Source organism: Rutidosis leptorrhynchoides, chromosome 1, assembly GCF_046630445.1.
Source record: "Rutidosis leptorrhynchoides isolate AG116_Rl617_1_P2 chromosome 1, CSIRO_AGI_Rlap_v1, whole genome shotgun sequence".
Classification (NCBI taxonomy): Eukaryota; Viridiplantae; Streptophyta; class Magnoliopsida; order Asterales; family Asteraceae; genus Rutidosis; species Rutidosis leptorrhynchoides.
In genome coordinates, this window is record NC_092333.1 from 30,966,606 (window position 1) to 30,982,231 (window position 15,626).

At 34.3% G+C, this 15,626-nt stretch overlaps 1 protein-coding gene across 1 annotated transcript; it reads right to left on the bottom strand.

The window, feature by feature from the left end:
- Positions 1-1,832: 1,832 nt before the first annotated feature.
- Positions 1,833-3,783, bottom strand: LOC139854868 (uncharacterized). Its single transcript, XM_071844164.1, has 3 exons — positions 3,740-3,783; positions 3,149-3,303; positions 1,833-2,560 (listed from the first exon to the last, which is right to left on the bottom strand). Exons 1-3 carry the CDS (start codon positions 3,781-3,783, stop codon positions 1,833-1,835), a joined length of 927 nt encoding a protein of 308 aa, XP_071700265.1.
- Between the last annotated feature and the right edge of the window lie 11,843 nt (positions 3,784-15,626).

A 15,626-nucleotide genomic window follows, 5' to 3' on the forward strand; every position in this document is an offset into this window, starting at 1 on the left:
GAGTATAATTCATTCAACTTCTAGCTACATTATATATTATATTGATATATTCTATACACAATGATCTAAAAACAACTAAAAACAAAAGCTTTAAAATTTCGTCGCTTATTATGTGGAGGTTGTACAACTTGCGTTTTTGGAGACTTCGGATCCCATAAAAAAGATCACTCGCATTGGAACCTATTCTAAAACAAATTAAGCAACACGATGAAGACTATCTTATATATATACAACGTTATCATACAGTAACATAGAAGCTTTAAGATTTATTGATTTACTCACCAAGACCTAAGACTACCTATATATAACACTTTTTTTTTTTTAAAAATACTCAAATAGCATATGGAGTAAATTTTTTATTCTTTTTTAGGCCGGATAACCAAGAATTAGAGCCTTAGAGATATGACCCGAGTCATTTGACTAGAATTTGTAATTATTTGATTTGAAAATAATGAGTAATCAATTGATACCTAACAGAGTGATCACCGAGTTGCCTAATGAAGCACACCACTCGTGTTCAAATTCTGGCTATGTCAAATTGTTTAAAAAGGAAGTGTGACTAGAGGGTGCGCATATATAATGCGCAAGTCACCAGATATCAGGTCTCGCGTTCGAGAAACTTGATTAACCGAAGTTTTACCTTCTATAGTCAATATGCTCATTAGGGTTTCCTCGTTTTAAAAAAAAACGGTTGTTGGATGAAATTTGATTTGGACACGGGTTGTATAATTGGAAAACAGTTGGAAGTGTCCATAATTTGATTGATATGGACATTTAATTAAATACGCAATAAGTGTAATTTAATCACACTCAGTTTCTTCATAATATGACTCCACGTACATCTCCTTGTTTTCACCCATACCTCACTACACAAGCATATCAAATAAATGGACACGTGTGTTATGTGTGTGTGTGTGTGTATGTTACAGTGTGCATTAATTAACGGAGATGTACATAACTACATAAACCGGTGAAAGAAAACCACGTCTAGGTATGTGTTGTTTATAAATGTAATGCTATTGAGTGTAATTGTTTGTGTTAAAGAGTGGTTTACAGTTACGAAATAATATAATGAATATTTTTTAGTTATTTAATGGTTCAAAAAGTACAAACGGATGAAACTTTATTGGGTTTGTAAGAGAGATTGAAAAATAGATTTCAATTTGGTTTGTAACTTAGCAGAAGTAGTCAGGATTAAAGATAAGAGTGATAGTTTATACACAATTAAATATCAATAACAAAGATCATCAACTCTAAGAGATTCTTTTATAATATTTTCAATCAGTCACATAAGATTGTTATTTATCAGCAACATTTTTTTTTTTTTTGAAAAGCAACTTTTATTTCAAGACAACTAAAATTACACAAACAAGGATAGACAATAAATGAGCAGGACTTAGCAATCCTAACTCAAAACTCGAGACTTACAAACAACTGCTAACACATGAACACGAAATAAGGATGTTGAGTAAACATCCATAAAGCTAAAAAAATTTAAACAATACACGAACTAGGGTTAGATAACCACGCTAACCAATCAATCGACCTTCCTTTAACTCTATTTGAGATCCACTCGAACGATTTTACTTGAATATCATTTAAAGCCGTTGGACCATTCCACGATTTATTTTTGAAAACCTTTTGATTCCGATTTTTCCAAATAAGATAACCACTTGACCACTCGACCGCTTGCCACACTTTTGATTGAGGAGGAGACAAATGATGCGTTGAATTTCCAAGGAAAGCTTCACCAATGCTAAGGTTCGATACATTTGTGAAGCCCCACTATCTATACACTTTCTCCCACACTTCCATAGCTTGATTACATAAGATTAGCAATGTTCTACCGACTCAATATCAATTTTGTATAGAGGACAAAGTACCGAGTCGAGATCCAAACCTCGCTTGTCTAACTCCACACGAACTGGCAATCTTCTCAACCTTGCTCTCCATATGAAAATCTCAATCTTTTTTGGGACTAAATGATTTCTTTGCACCTCCAGATTAAGCGAAATACCTGCATTTCTTTTTTCTTCAATTTTGTCATATAACATCTTAGTAGTGAATCTACCATTTGAAGTTGCATTCCAGGCCCATGAATCATCTGCCTCACTGTTTTTGAACACAAAAGACTTGATTAAATTGTTCAAGGTTTCCAGCTCACCCATTGCTCGACCAGAGGGGCTTCTAGTCCAGCTCCAAGATCCCGAACTGCCATTCTCGAGTTGTATAACCCTCATTTGCACTGTTGCATCTTTAACAGTCTCTAGATTATATAGCCTCTTGAACTTTGATTTTAAGCACTCGCCATCAATCCATGGGTCTTCCCAAAAAGCCGTTGTAGCACCATTCCCTACTGTTTTGATGAAAGATTTGTTGAAGGGTATTCCCATGCTATCGATCTTTTTCCCCGCAATTATAACATTATGCCAAGTACCACGAGTAGAGGAATGTTGGTGGAAGGAATCAACATCGAACCCACCCTTTGGGCCATATAAGTTTTTTATGACTTCTGCCCAAATAGAGTTTGGTTCGGTATGAAACCGCCACCTCCATTTCCCTAAAAGTGCCAAATTTTTTGAATCAAGAGATCCTATATTTAGACCTCATTCTTCAAAAGGTAATAAAACATGATCCCATTTAACCCACGATATTTTTTTATCGTTAAGATTCCCGCCCCAAAAAAAATTTCTCCTCACACACTCAAGATCCTTTATAACGCAAGACGGAGCACAATAGATTGAGAAAAAAATACAATGAGAGACTATTTAAAATCGACTTCACTAGAGTCAACCTTCCACCAAATGATATCGTTCTAGCTTTTCAATCCGATAGCCTTTTATGAAACTTATCGATTACCGGTTTCCACTCGGATGATTTTTTCATATTGGAACCAATTAGGAGCCCAAGGTATGTAAACGGAAGGTTTCCTTTTTGACATTGAAAACACTCGGCTATACTTTGAACCTCTTCGTTTGAAACACCAACACCATAAATAATACTTTTCTGAAAATTAACCCGAAGACCCGATGCTATTTCAAAACACTTTAGAATCTTCATTAATTTTTAACATTCCTTTTACTCCATTTCCCAAAGAACATCAAATCGTCCGCATATTGTAAGTGGGTAATATTCAACTTGTCTTTACCAATTTCCACACCTTCAAAAAATCCCCTCTCGAAAGCCGACTTAGTTAGCATGTTCAATCCTTCCGCCGCTAAGATGAATAAGAATGGTGATAAGGGATCACCTTGTCTCACTCCTCTTCCTAACGAAAATTCTTTTGTAGACGATGTAACGACCCTGGATTTTCCAACGTATATTTATTAATATTTATTATTAATACTTGCGCTTTAATGAATGTATTTTTATACATTTACTTGTTATCGTAATTGACTTTACGTGGCCCGACTTGTCTTTGTGACACACGTACTTTTCACGAATAATATTTCGAATATTATTTACGTTCATGATTAATTATTATTAATCATTTTTAATTAACTAATGCAAGTGGTTAATTACTTGGGCTTATTTATTTAATTTGTTACATACTTGGGCTTTTATTAATGGACTCATATTAATGGACTTGGAAGCCCACCCTACTTTTCTTAATGGATTATTAGGAGCCCAATATCATGCTAATGACTCATTAAGGTTAAGAACTAGATTAATTAAGTTAAGTATGAAGAGACTTGTCAAGCATGCTAGCACCAAGCTCCCATGCATTTAACTTTATTACCATTTTAAGCTTACACCATTCTCCAACACATGAAAGTAAGTCATGACCTTCCCCTTTAGCCTTGAAAACCGACGGTTTTGGGTGCTTGGGAGGAAAGTTCCATTTTCAAATTTTGTTACTTATTTACTTGTATCTTACTTCATTTTTCACACACACTTACTTACACTTTCATTTCTCCAAGCTTTTCTCTCTAGTTTGTAAGTAAACAAACTTTATTTTCTTCTTCTTTTTCTCTTAAAAACCGAAATCTTCATCATCATTTACTTGTTCTTTGTTTGTTGTTTACTTACTTGTTGTTTGTTGTTGTTAAAGATCAAGTTACCTAGCTTGTATCTTCATGTAATCTTGGTTACTTCCATCTTTGTTTGATGAAGAACCAAGAACAAGAATCTAAACTTGTTAGTTTATGGTTCTACACTTAAATGTTATAAGATTTAAAGTTCAAGTTTCATAATCATACTTGTGTTCATGTTTTGTAGACTTAAATCCTAAGATCCAAACTTTGATTTGAATCTTCTTAAGTATGAAACAAACATGAACATAATATTTGTAACTTTAGTTTCTTTCTTTCTTTTGTAAGTACTTTAAAGTTGTGATGTTGTTAATTTGGTCAAGTGTTACTAGTTAATCTTTATCTCATATTTCTTGAAACTAAAGTTAACTTTATAAGTTTAAGAACATGGAAGTATAACTTTCTAGTTATAACTTCAAACACTTATGTTGGATCTAAGTTTATATAGCTTATGGTCTTCTAATTTTGTTGTAAATAATGTTGACTTAGTGTGCACGTCATAACACAAATCTATACTACCGCTTATATACAGGCCTATGGGGTCACACACTTTAGCATTTAGACACCATTATTATATATTGTTGATATATATAATTATAACATGTAGATTGAAAAGAATATTTAATTAAATACGATTTAATTAAATACAAAATAGCTGTTGAACACACCTATAAATATAAGATGGACTATCTTAGTTTAGTGAAATTATATAAATAAATTTGTGGGCCTTGTTTCTCTTTGTGGTTACCGACATTCAAAAGAAATAAAATGGGTTGAACCCTTTTGTGATAGTCAGACAACACACAACAAAAGGAGGTTTTACCTTCTTTTATTTTTCATAGACGACAAACAAAAATTAGGGGTTTTACCCTTTTTGGTTTACGGCAAAACAAAATAAAATAAAAGGGTTGAAGTCCCTTTTGAAAGTAAGCTACGATTACCACAAAAAAGATTTTTTTTCATGTTTTTGTTTTTGGCGAATGACGGCTACGAGAGAAAATACTAATGGCTGCTTTTGAGTATACTTCTCAAACACAAAGAAAAAGTAAACAGATGATCTTTTGCATCATACTAACAACACATATGCTTGTGTTGGTATTAAATTAATTAGATAATCAATTTATTGATTATAGAAATAGAATTAATATATTCTTTTGAATTCGATTCTTTATTGTTGTGTATTGAGAAGTTAAATGCCGAGACCAAAAGTGTTTTTGGTTTTTGCTATTTTCGAGTTATACGGACTAGCATCCGATTGGTGTTGTTCGACGTGCTGTGTGGATCAACTATAGAGATATTCATACACTTTGAATATTTGTTTCAACCTAGACGCGGACAATTGTTTCTACCGTTCTTGCATCGCTCGCTAAAGGTACATCTAAACTCTACTTGTTATTTAATTAATTGACAATTATTAGTGGTGTAATTGGATCTTGTTGGGAACCGTTAATCGTGTGAAAGTTTATAATAAAATAAATGATATTTATTTTAATGTTAATAAAAAATGTTTATTAATAAATAAAAAAATATGTTTATTTTATCGTTCCGCTGCGTTTATTAAATTTTAAAGTACACACGATTTTCCATCAGTGGTAATCAGAGCCGCTTTTACACCGTTTTAATTGTCGCGTGATTATTCTTTAGATCTAGTTTTGTGGTGTATTGGTGAAAGTCAAAACCTTTTTGGTTTTTAAAGTCAACTCAGTTGATCTAGACTTAACCTCATGACGCACAAATACGATTGAAAGAATATCACTATTTTAAATTGTAGATTTAATTGTTATGGCTTGAATATTTATTATAATTGTTGATTATTTTATTCCATGGTTATACACATGCATTGTAACCATGGACAAGCCATATGTTGGTTTTAATAATGTAGTTATTAAAATTGTGGTAGCATACATAGCCCATGATGCCCCGACCTATGTATTATTGTTGTGATTGTCGGTCATGGCAGTTTTAAGCCATGTTGGTTATTTGATTTATTGAAAGGCCATTGAAGCCAAAGTTGTATAGTATTTATTTCAATTTCATAGTTTTGTAATTAGTTTTATTAAAAATTGTAAAAGTATTAGATTAGTTGTACTTTTCTATTTTATAAAAGTGTAAAAAGATGAAGATTGAAGATAGAGATGCGACACGAGGTTTTGGCTTAAAAGATGGCGTTTAGATCAAGTTAACGGCAGTGACATTCAACACAAATTTTCACTTGGTACTTGAATCAAGTGGGAGCCTGGGAGGTATGGTATTGTCCTTAGTTTGACCTCTTGATCTCATGTCGGCTCATGGGATCAATCATAGGATTTTGGGTTAGGCTATGTATGTGTGTGATGCATGAGTGTGTTTTATTTTTTCGCGTTTATATATATATATATATATTTTTTTTTCGCGTTTATATATATATATATATATATATATATATATATATATATATATATATATATATATATATATATATATATATATATATATATATAATTGTTGATTATTGTATATGCTAAATGTTTTTGATGGAAACGTTAAGTAAAACACGTAATGAGTTTAAAGATTAAAAATGTTAATTTTAAAAGTTAAACTCAAAAGAATTTAAAATTGATGATTTTAAAACTCCATAATGTATTTGGGCGACATCTTTTAAAATTGTTTTAAAACGATACACATTTGTGTATTTGTTATTTTTTTTATGATATAAATTAAATAACAAATTAGACGCACAAACATATTCGACATATATAATTGGTTAAAATGATTTTTAACTAATAGTGTAACGAATCTTGTGTGCATGCATTATTCGTTTTGCACAAACTTTTTAAAATACCCGTCAAATTTAAGTCACGCCATCCAATGAGCTTGCAAACACTCCTCGTTATTTTTCTGATCTAGTGAGACTAGGCTGAATTATAGCCACGAGGTGGATTTTTCGATCTAGTGAGATTAGCGTGAATTTCCACTGTTTCCAAATTGGACGACTTAATCGTATTCACGGTGAGACCTGAGTTCGAGGCAAGGATGAGACAAACATGCCAGTAGATAATAGTGGTTTGTTGGACTACATATATCTCTAGGTCCCATAAAGATCTAAGAGTTACACTTGTAATGCAATTGGTACCCGATACCTACCAATAGACTCCATAACTGCTAGCTGATCAACAGATGTGGCTATGGAACCTCTATGTGGATCTTAGGTTTTCATAAATTAATTTTTTTTAAAAATTATAAAAACTTGGGTAGTTAATTTATTAAAGCTCAATATCAAAAATACTAATTTGAATCTTATATCTGTTGTAGACGTCAACTAATCAAAACTTAAACCAAACACACTTCCTTCTTTGTTGAAGAAGGATACACTCAATGTTCAACTTTTTAGACTGACACTTTAACCTAAGAACTGTTCTCAAGCATAAATGGAAGTTGAACAAAATTATAACCCTTTTCCGATCCTCCTATTTGCACAGCTCCTGCTGCTCAGCAAAATGCTTATCGGAAGTTGTTCGATGAGTAGGAGAAGTAGGATTAAAGGGTGAAAAAAAAAAGAATAAGCCGAATACTTTATGGAAGGAAATGATAAATCATTTGCCAGAAAAATTATTCCACCTTCCAATAAGGAAAGCCCAACAAAAGATACCGAATGTTTCCATTGTGGGAATGTTGGCAATTGGGGAAGGAAGTTCTCCTATCTACCAATCTGAGCTGAGAAAAGGTAACGCTAGTAAGACTAGCAAACTCAGGTATATTTCATATACAGTTATATACTTCTTCTAGTGATTTCTGGATCTTTGTTAATTGGTTGTGGTTTTCACACTTGTAACAATATGAAGGGAATGAGAAGAAGTAACAAACTGTAGAAAGGCACACTAAATTTGCGAGTGAGCAATGGGAATCAAACTTCGGTTGAAGCCATTGGTCACTATGAGCTTACTCTTCCAAGTGGGCTTATTGTTTTGTTGGAACAATGTTATTATGCTCATTGTACTAGGAACAATATAGTTTGAAGGAATGCTGGTTTTGAACTTGCATTTACGCACTTTAATTTTTCAGTTTCTAAGGATAATACTTTTATCTTAATGCCTATCCACGTGATGGTATTTTTGAAATTGATAAACATGGTGTGATTTCAAATGAGACTTTTGTGTATACCTGTACCACCAAACGGTTCAAGCTATACTTGAATAAGACCTATCTATGACATTATCGTCTTGATCATATAAACGAAACATTTCAAGACTCCGTTCTAATGGATTTTTGGAATCAAATGGCTTTGAGTCATTTGATGTATGTGAGTAATGTTTATGTGAAAGGATGACAAAGGCTCATTTCTCTAATATAGGTGAAAGAGCTACATATCTTTTAGGACTGATACATATTGTTGTATGTGGCCCTTTTAGACCAATGTATAGAAATGGTGAATCTTACTTCGTTACATTAACTGATAGTTATAGTAGATATTGTTATGTTTACTTGCTAAAACATAAACATAGAGTTTTTGAAAGGTTTGAAGTCTTTCAAAATGAAGTAAAGAATCAGCTTAGAGAAACCATTAAATCACTTCACTTTGATGGAGAAAGTGAGTTTATGAGTTAAGAGTTTTTGGATCATTGAAGAATTATGGGATTGTCTCACAATTCACTTCATCTTACACACCACAACACAATTGTGTGTCTGAGCAGAGAAATCAAACTTTATTTGATATGGTTTGGTATATGAACTGTCTGATTACTCAACCACTGTCTTTTGGGGATATATATTAGAGTCTGCTGCAGGCACACTCACTATGATTCCAACCAAGAAGGTAGAAAAGACACCATATGAGCTTTGGTATTTGAAGAATCCCAAGTTGTCTTATCTGAAAGTCTGGGTTGTGAAGTGTATGTGAAACATGACACTTTAAACAAAACCCAGAAGTATCAATGTCACTTTTGTGATACCCAAAGAAAACAATGGGTTACTATTTTTACTACCAAGCTGAAAACAACATGTTTTCTACTCGGTCTGCTGAGTTCTTTTAAAGAGATCTTCTCTTACAAGAATTTAGTGGGAGTAAAGTAGATCTTGAAGAAATTTAAGAACCACAAAGTAAGATACCTTCTATAAACACTAGCTATCCACACGTTGAATTTAAGCGCATTGTTGGTGAGCAAGAACGTATTGCATCTGCACTTTATAGATCTAGTAGAACTCCTCATCGGCATGAGCGGTTTGATTATCTGATTAATTTAGATGAACCTCACCTAGGGGATTATGATGAACCCTCTAGCTACCGTGAGGTCTTATCAGATTTATCTGCCAAATGACGAGATGTTGTGAATGCAAGGATGCAGTCCATGAAAGATAATAAAGTATGAGACTTGATTAATCTTCCACCCAATTGTAACACATTAGGGTGTAAATGAGTCTTCAAAGTAAAGACTGGCATGGACGGAAATGTAAACACTTTTAAAGCTCTATTCGTGAAAAAAAGGTTATGATGAAACTTTTTTTCACTAATCGCGAGCTTTATAAATTAGGATACTTATTGCCATCGAGGTTTTTCATGATTATGAAATATGGCAAATGAATGTCAAAAACGCTTTCCTAAATGGTGACCTAAGCGAGGACCTATATATGGTTTGGCCAGAAAGGTTTGTGAATCCTAAGCATCTTAATAAAGTGTGCAAGCTTCTAAAATCCATTAATGGATTAAAGTAAGCATCCATGAGCTTGAATCTTAAGTTTGATGAGAAAATCAAAGAGTTTGATCTTTCTCTCAAAACCAAGATGAGCTCCGTGTTTACATTAAATCTAGTAGGAGCAAAGTAGTCTTCGTCATCTTGTATGTTGATAACATACTACTTATTGGAAATAACATTTCAACTTGCAAGATGTCAAGTCTTGGCTTGAAAATGTTTTTCCTTAAAGGATCTTGGAGATGCTACTTATATACTTGGAATCTTAATCTATAGAAATAGATTCAAATGGCTTATTGGTTTGAATTAATGTACATATTTTATCTTGCATAGATTTGGCATGCATTACTCCAACCTTGGAGCATTGTCTGCGCAAAAGGGCATATCCTTGAGCATGTCTCAAAGTTTTATCACACATGATGAGATAAGACGAATGAAATGTATCCCATATGCTTCGGCTATAGGATCCATTATGTATGCCATGTTATGTACTAAAATGATGTCTCGTTCTTATTGAGTTTGACGAGTCATTATCAACAAAATCTAGGTTAAGAACATTAGATTGTTGTTAAGAATGTTCTTAAGTATTTACAGAGTACTAAAGATATGTTCTTGGTTTACGGTAGTTTGGAAGAAGAGTTAAAATACTGGTTTCCGAACTGATCGAGATGATTCTCGATCCCACTCAGGCTATGTCTTTGTCATGATGGATAAGATAGTTGATTGGAAGAGCTCAAAGCAGAGCACTGTTGCACAATCTACAACAAAATTACAATACACTGCTGCCTGAGAAGCTGCTTAGGAAGCTGTCAGGATAAGGAAGTTTGTTTCGGAACTCAGAGTAGTACCTAACATTTAATCTTCTACAAAAGATGTATGGTGATAGTTCGAGTGTTATATACTTTCGAAAGAATCACGTGTACATATAAGTATCTGACACATTCTTCTAAAGTTTGACTACCTTTGTGAAGTCGCGAGGAATGAAATAAGTATTCTTAAGGTTCATACAGATGATATCGTGGCTGACCCGTTCACGAAGCCCTTGATGCACAACAAGCATGATGATCATGCTACTAATATTGGACTTCGTTATGCTACTAATCTTTTTAATCTGTAATTTAGTATTTGGATATTTTTGGAACATTAAGCAGTTTTATCTTAATGAATTGAGATACTCGGTATGCTCATTTTCATTTATATTACTGTGTTCTATATTAGCATGTTTAATCCATGAATAATTGTTGATTATTCTAAATCTCCATAATCGGTCATGTTATGGGAATAACATGAATTAAGATTATTATGAAATTTGGTTTTATTCACTGATGGTGAATAGTTAACTAGTTGAGGCCAAAATTCATATGTATTCATTGATGATGAATATTGGAATGACCCAATCATGAGATGTCACTACATGGATCATCGTCAATAGTGACTCATAATGGTTATGTCTTTGTGTCCTTAGACCTGAGATGTATATGTTGGTTTTTGATTTTATGACATATTGTACTTTGATATGGTTAAACGCTGTCCTGAACAAGGTAGTTATAAAGGCCATCATTGGGTATGATGTGAAGTAAATGACGAACGCATATAATCAAAATGAGATTTATTCCTCTATGTGAGAGTATGATACCATTGGGCCCCTCGATGAAAATGAATGGATATTTACACGGCCGTGTCCAAGCTATATTGATTGATGATCAAATCTAACTTGGTGATCGCATTCGAATTCTTCTGGATCGAGAAACAGAATTGGTTGACAAATGAGAATGACTAGATCCATGTCTCATGTTAACTTGGTATTGACAATAAAAGGACAATAGACACTTAATCATTAAATCATATTTAATAATAATGATAGTTCGTTTAGCTGAAACAAACACTTGTATATTTTCGGGGGCATTGACGTGTTGCTAGACGCCAATATATGTCTGTATAGTTTTCTGGATGTTATGACATGCACAAGTGGGAGTTTGTTGACTTAGTGTGCACGTCATAACACAAATCTATACTACCGCTTATATACAGGCCTATGGGGTCACAAACTTTTGCATTTAGACACCATTATTATATATTGTTGATATATAATTATAACTTGTAGATCGAAAAGAATATTTAATTAAATACGATTTAATTAAATACAAAATAGCTGTTGAACACAACTATAAATATAAGATGGACTATCTTAGTTTAGTGAAATTATATAAATAAATTTTTGGGCCTTGTTTCTCTTTGTGGTTACCGACATTCAAAAGAAATAAAATGGGTTGAACCCTTTTGTGATAGTCAGACAACACACAACAAAAGGAGGTTTTACCTTCTTTTATTTTTCATAGACGACAAACAAAAATTAGGGGTTTTACCCTTTTTGGTTTACGGCAAAACAAAATAAAATAAAAGGGTTGATGTCCCTTTTGAATGTAAGCTACGATTACCACAAAAAAGATTTTTTTCATGTTTTTGTTTTTGGCGAATGACGGCTACGAGAGAAAATACTAATGGCTGCTTTTGAGTATACTTCTCAAACACAAAGAAAAAGTAAACAGATGATCTTTTGCATCATACTCCCTCCGTCCCAGATTAATTGACTCCAGACAAAAAACACACAGTTTTAAGAAATTCCACTAACTTTATTTCTCCACCAATGAAATATCTTCTCTCTCCATATCCACCAATTAAATATCTCCTTTCCTTTCTATTTATGGAAGTAGACAATTAATTTGGGACATCCCAAAATGGAATACTGGACAATAATTTAGGGACGGAGGGAGTACTAACAACACATATGCTTGTGTTGGTATTAAATTAATTAGATATTCAATTTATTGATTATAGAAATAGAATTAATATATTCTTTTGAATTCGATTCTTTATTGTTGTGTATTGAGAAGTTAAATGCCGAGACCAAAAGTGTTTTTGGTTTTTGCTATTTTCGAGTTATACGGACTAGCATCCGATTGGTGTTGTTCGACGTGCTGTGTGGATCAACTATAAAGATATTCATACACTTTGAATATTTGTTTCAACCTAGACGCGGACAATTGTTTCTACCGTTCTTGCATCGCTCGCTAAAGGTACATCTAAACTCTACTTGTTATTTAATTAATTGACAATTATTAGTGGTGTAATTGGATCTTGTTGGGAACCGTTAATCGTGTGAAAGTTTATAATAAAATAAATGATATTTATTTTAATGTTAATAAAAAATGTTTATTAATAAATAAAAAAATATGTTTATTTTATCGTTCCGCTGCGTTTATTAAATTTAAAAGTACACACAATTTTCCATCAAATAAGAGCTTACAAGCTTACATACATTTTACAAGATGAAAACCTAAGTTTCATAACTTATGGTTTCATTAAAGTGAAGATCCAAGTTCTATAACTTAGGATCTAAATTAAGGACACTAGATCTAGACTTTCTAGTCTAGGATCTTCAAGATCTAGCTAATATCTAAGTTCTACAACTTAAGATCTTGATTATTTAGTTTACTTTCAAGTTTGTAGCTTAATATTACTATTAGAACTCTTGTATGTGTCGGATCTAAGATCTTGATGTAACTTTGGTTCATCAAACTACTTACAACCCTTAATTGAGTTGTGCGACATATCTTAGACTTGCACTAGTGTTATGATGGTCAAAACTTGGTTAAGATGACGCAAAGACATCAACGAGTTGTACACTTGAAGCTATACGCATCAAGGATGAGAACCGTGATGAGCATCAAGCACCAAGAACCCACTGGAACACCTTTACTTACTGTTTCTGGAACTGATCAGACCACCTGGGCTACTGGAAAGTTGATTTTCAGTTAGTTCGGTTTGAGTAAATGATTTTCCGTTTAGACCTCGTCTTAATCCGAGTTACGGTTTAGGATCTATGGCCCCCCGAAAGTCACTACACCCTATTAACGTTGTGCTGAAATTTCTGACCTACCCGCACTTAAACCATCACCACGGTCAAACGAAGACGAGTTTGATTCTGGAAATTGGTCAGTACCTAGGGGACTCATATACGGAGCCATGTCCACTGATCTCACCTCATTTCAGTTTGTATAGAGGTCGTGGCGACTGAACGAAGTCAGCCCTTGTTTCAAACCCTAGTCTTGACTTAAAACTTACTTTACACTTTTTATTTAATGATGAATGATGATGGTACTTAAGACCTAATTTACATACTTTAAAACCTTTGGGAACGATTTACCGACTTAGTAACTTTTGACTTAGGTTGAGGACCTTTCGGACCAACCACTTGCTTACTATTCCCGCGTATCGACTTTTACTATTTTCCACTGTGAGTTATAGCATCCCTTTTTACTTTAACTATTTTGGGAACTGAGAATACATGCGCGTTTTACGTTTTACATACTAGGCACGAATACTTAAACTTATTATGTGTGTGGGTTATACAACGGCATAAACTTTCCCCTTAGCTCGGTAACGTTTAGTCATTGGTCTTTGAACCGGTGAACGCGAATCTTAGATATGGATCCATAGGGTTTGACATCCCCACTCGGGCTAGTAGCGCTAGCATTTAACGGGTGTTTAATACTTCGTAAACTTACACACTCGCCAAGTGTACTTTTAGGGGGTGTTATTTACGTTAAGTTAGTTACCAAGTGCCCACGGTTATACATATACTTTTCATACTGTTTTGAAACACTGAAATCTCGTGGCCTACCTTACATTACTGTTATACTTAAACTATAGCTCATCAACCTTTGTGTTGACGTTTTTAAGCATGTTTTTCTCAGGTGCTTAAGGTTTGGTTGCTTCCGCTGTAGTTGTCATGCTTTGTAGACTCCCGCTGCGCTTATTAGAGATGTCTTCGCATGAAACGTTTACTTTGCATTCAAACTATGTTACTTTTGAAACAATGAATTTGTAACGACCATTGGGTCACATACTATTATTATCGCCTTCTATTCATAGAGGCACATTATCGTATGTTAAACATTTGGCGTTGGTTATGACGTCACCTTTTCTTATGAATGCAAACTTATTTTAAAATAGCATATAGTGTTTGACCTTGTAATGATCCTGTTGTTGATGATCCATACACAATGGTTTTGAACGGGGCATCACATTTGGTATCAGAGCATTGGTTGTAGGGAATTAGGTTGCATTAGTGAGTCTAGACCGGACCGAGTAGGATTCACTAATAGGACTAATCTACAACTTGCTAGTTTACTTGTTTCTGTGGAACATGCTGCATGCTGCTGCTTACTTTTACTGCTATATGTCGTATACTGTTACTTGCTTTCACTACTGCATGATATTATCTGCTTTCGATTGCATGATACTTGTCATTATTGCCATGCTACTTACTGCTATAGATGATCTAGACTGTCGTAGTTACTTTGCCTAATACGTGCTTGCTATATGACTTACTGACATGGAAAAGTTATTTTTCCTTGTTCAGATGTCAGATGTTGCGCCCGTTATCATTTTGGAGAGCGACTCAGACTCATCCGCTACCTCGCCTGCTACTGCTACCGACACACAGATCCCGTCCTCTTTACCCTCCAGCGACTCTGGCGCTTCGTCCTCTGGAGCCAGTAGCCATGCACCCGATCCAGTGATCATCTCATACGGACATGAGGATCCACCGGAGATTCCAGCTCCACTTATCCCAGGACCTTCGGAGCCACAGCACCATTCCGGTGGTGCTGTGATTCCTGGGGAATATGGGGACGTTCCGTTCCGTAATGAGCATAATCATTGGGTCAGACGCCTTCCTGATGGACGTGTCGTGCCGATCCTGCCTTGCAGATACCGACTGATGACCACCGGTCGAGCAGAGCCACCCTCAGATAGTTTAGACGACTCATCATTCAATGACTTCAGCGAGGATGATTCCGACGAGGACCCTGAGGAGGCACCCGTGCAGCCACCCTCTACCCAGCCGAAGAAGCGGTATCGTTTC

Coding starts and splice junctions, on each gene's coding strand:
- LOC139854868 (XM_071844164.1), bottom strand. CDS start 3,783: ATGACTTACTTTCATGTGTTGGAGAATGGTGTAAGCTTAAAATG. Junction 3,304..3,739: donor AATGGTGTAAGCTTAAAATG/GTAATAAAGTTA, acceptor TGGAAAATCCAG/GGTCGTTACATCGTCTACAA. Junction 2,561..3,148: donor TTTTGAAGGTGTGGAAATTG/GTAAAGACAAGT, acceptor TGGCACTTTTAG/GGAAATGGAGGTGGCGGTTT.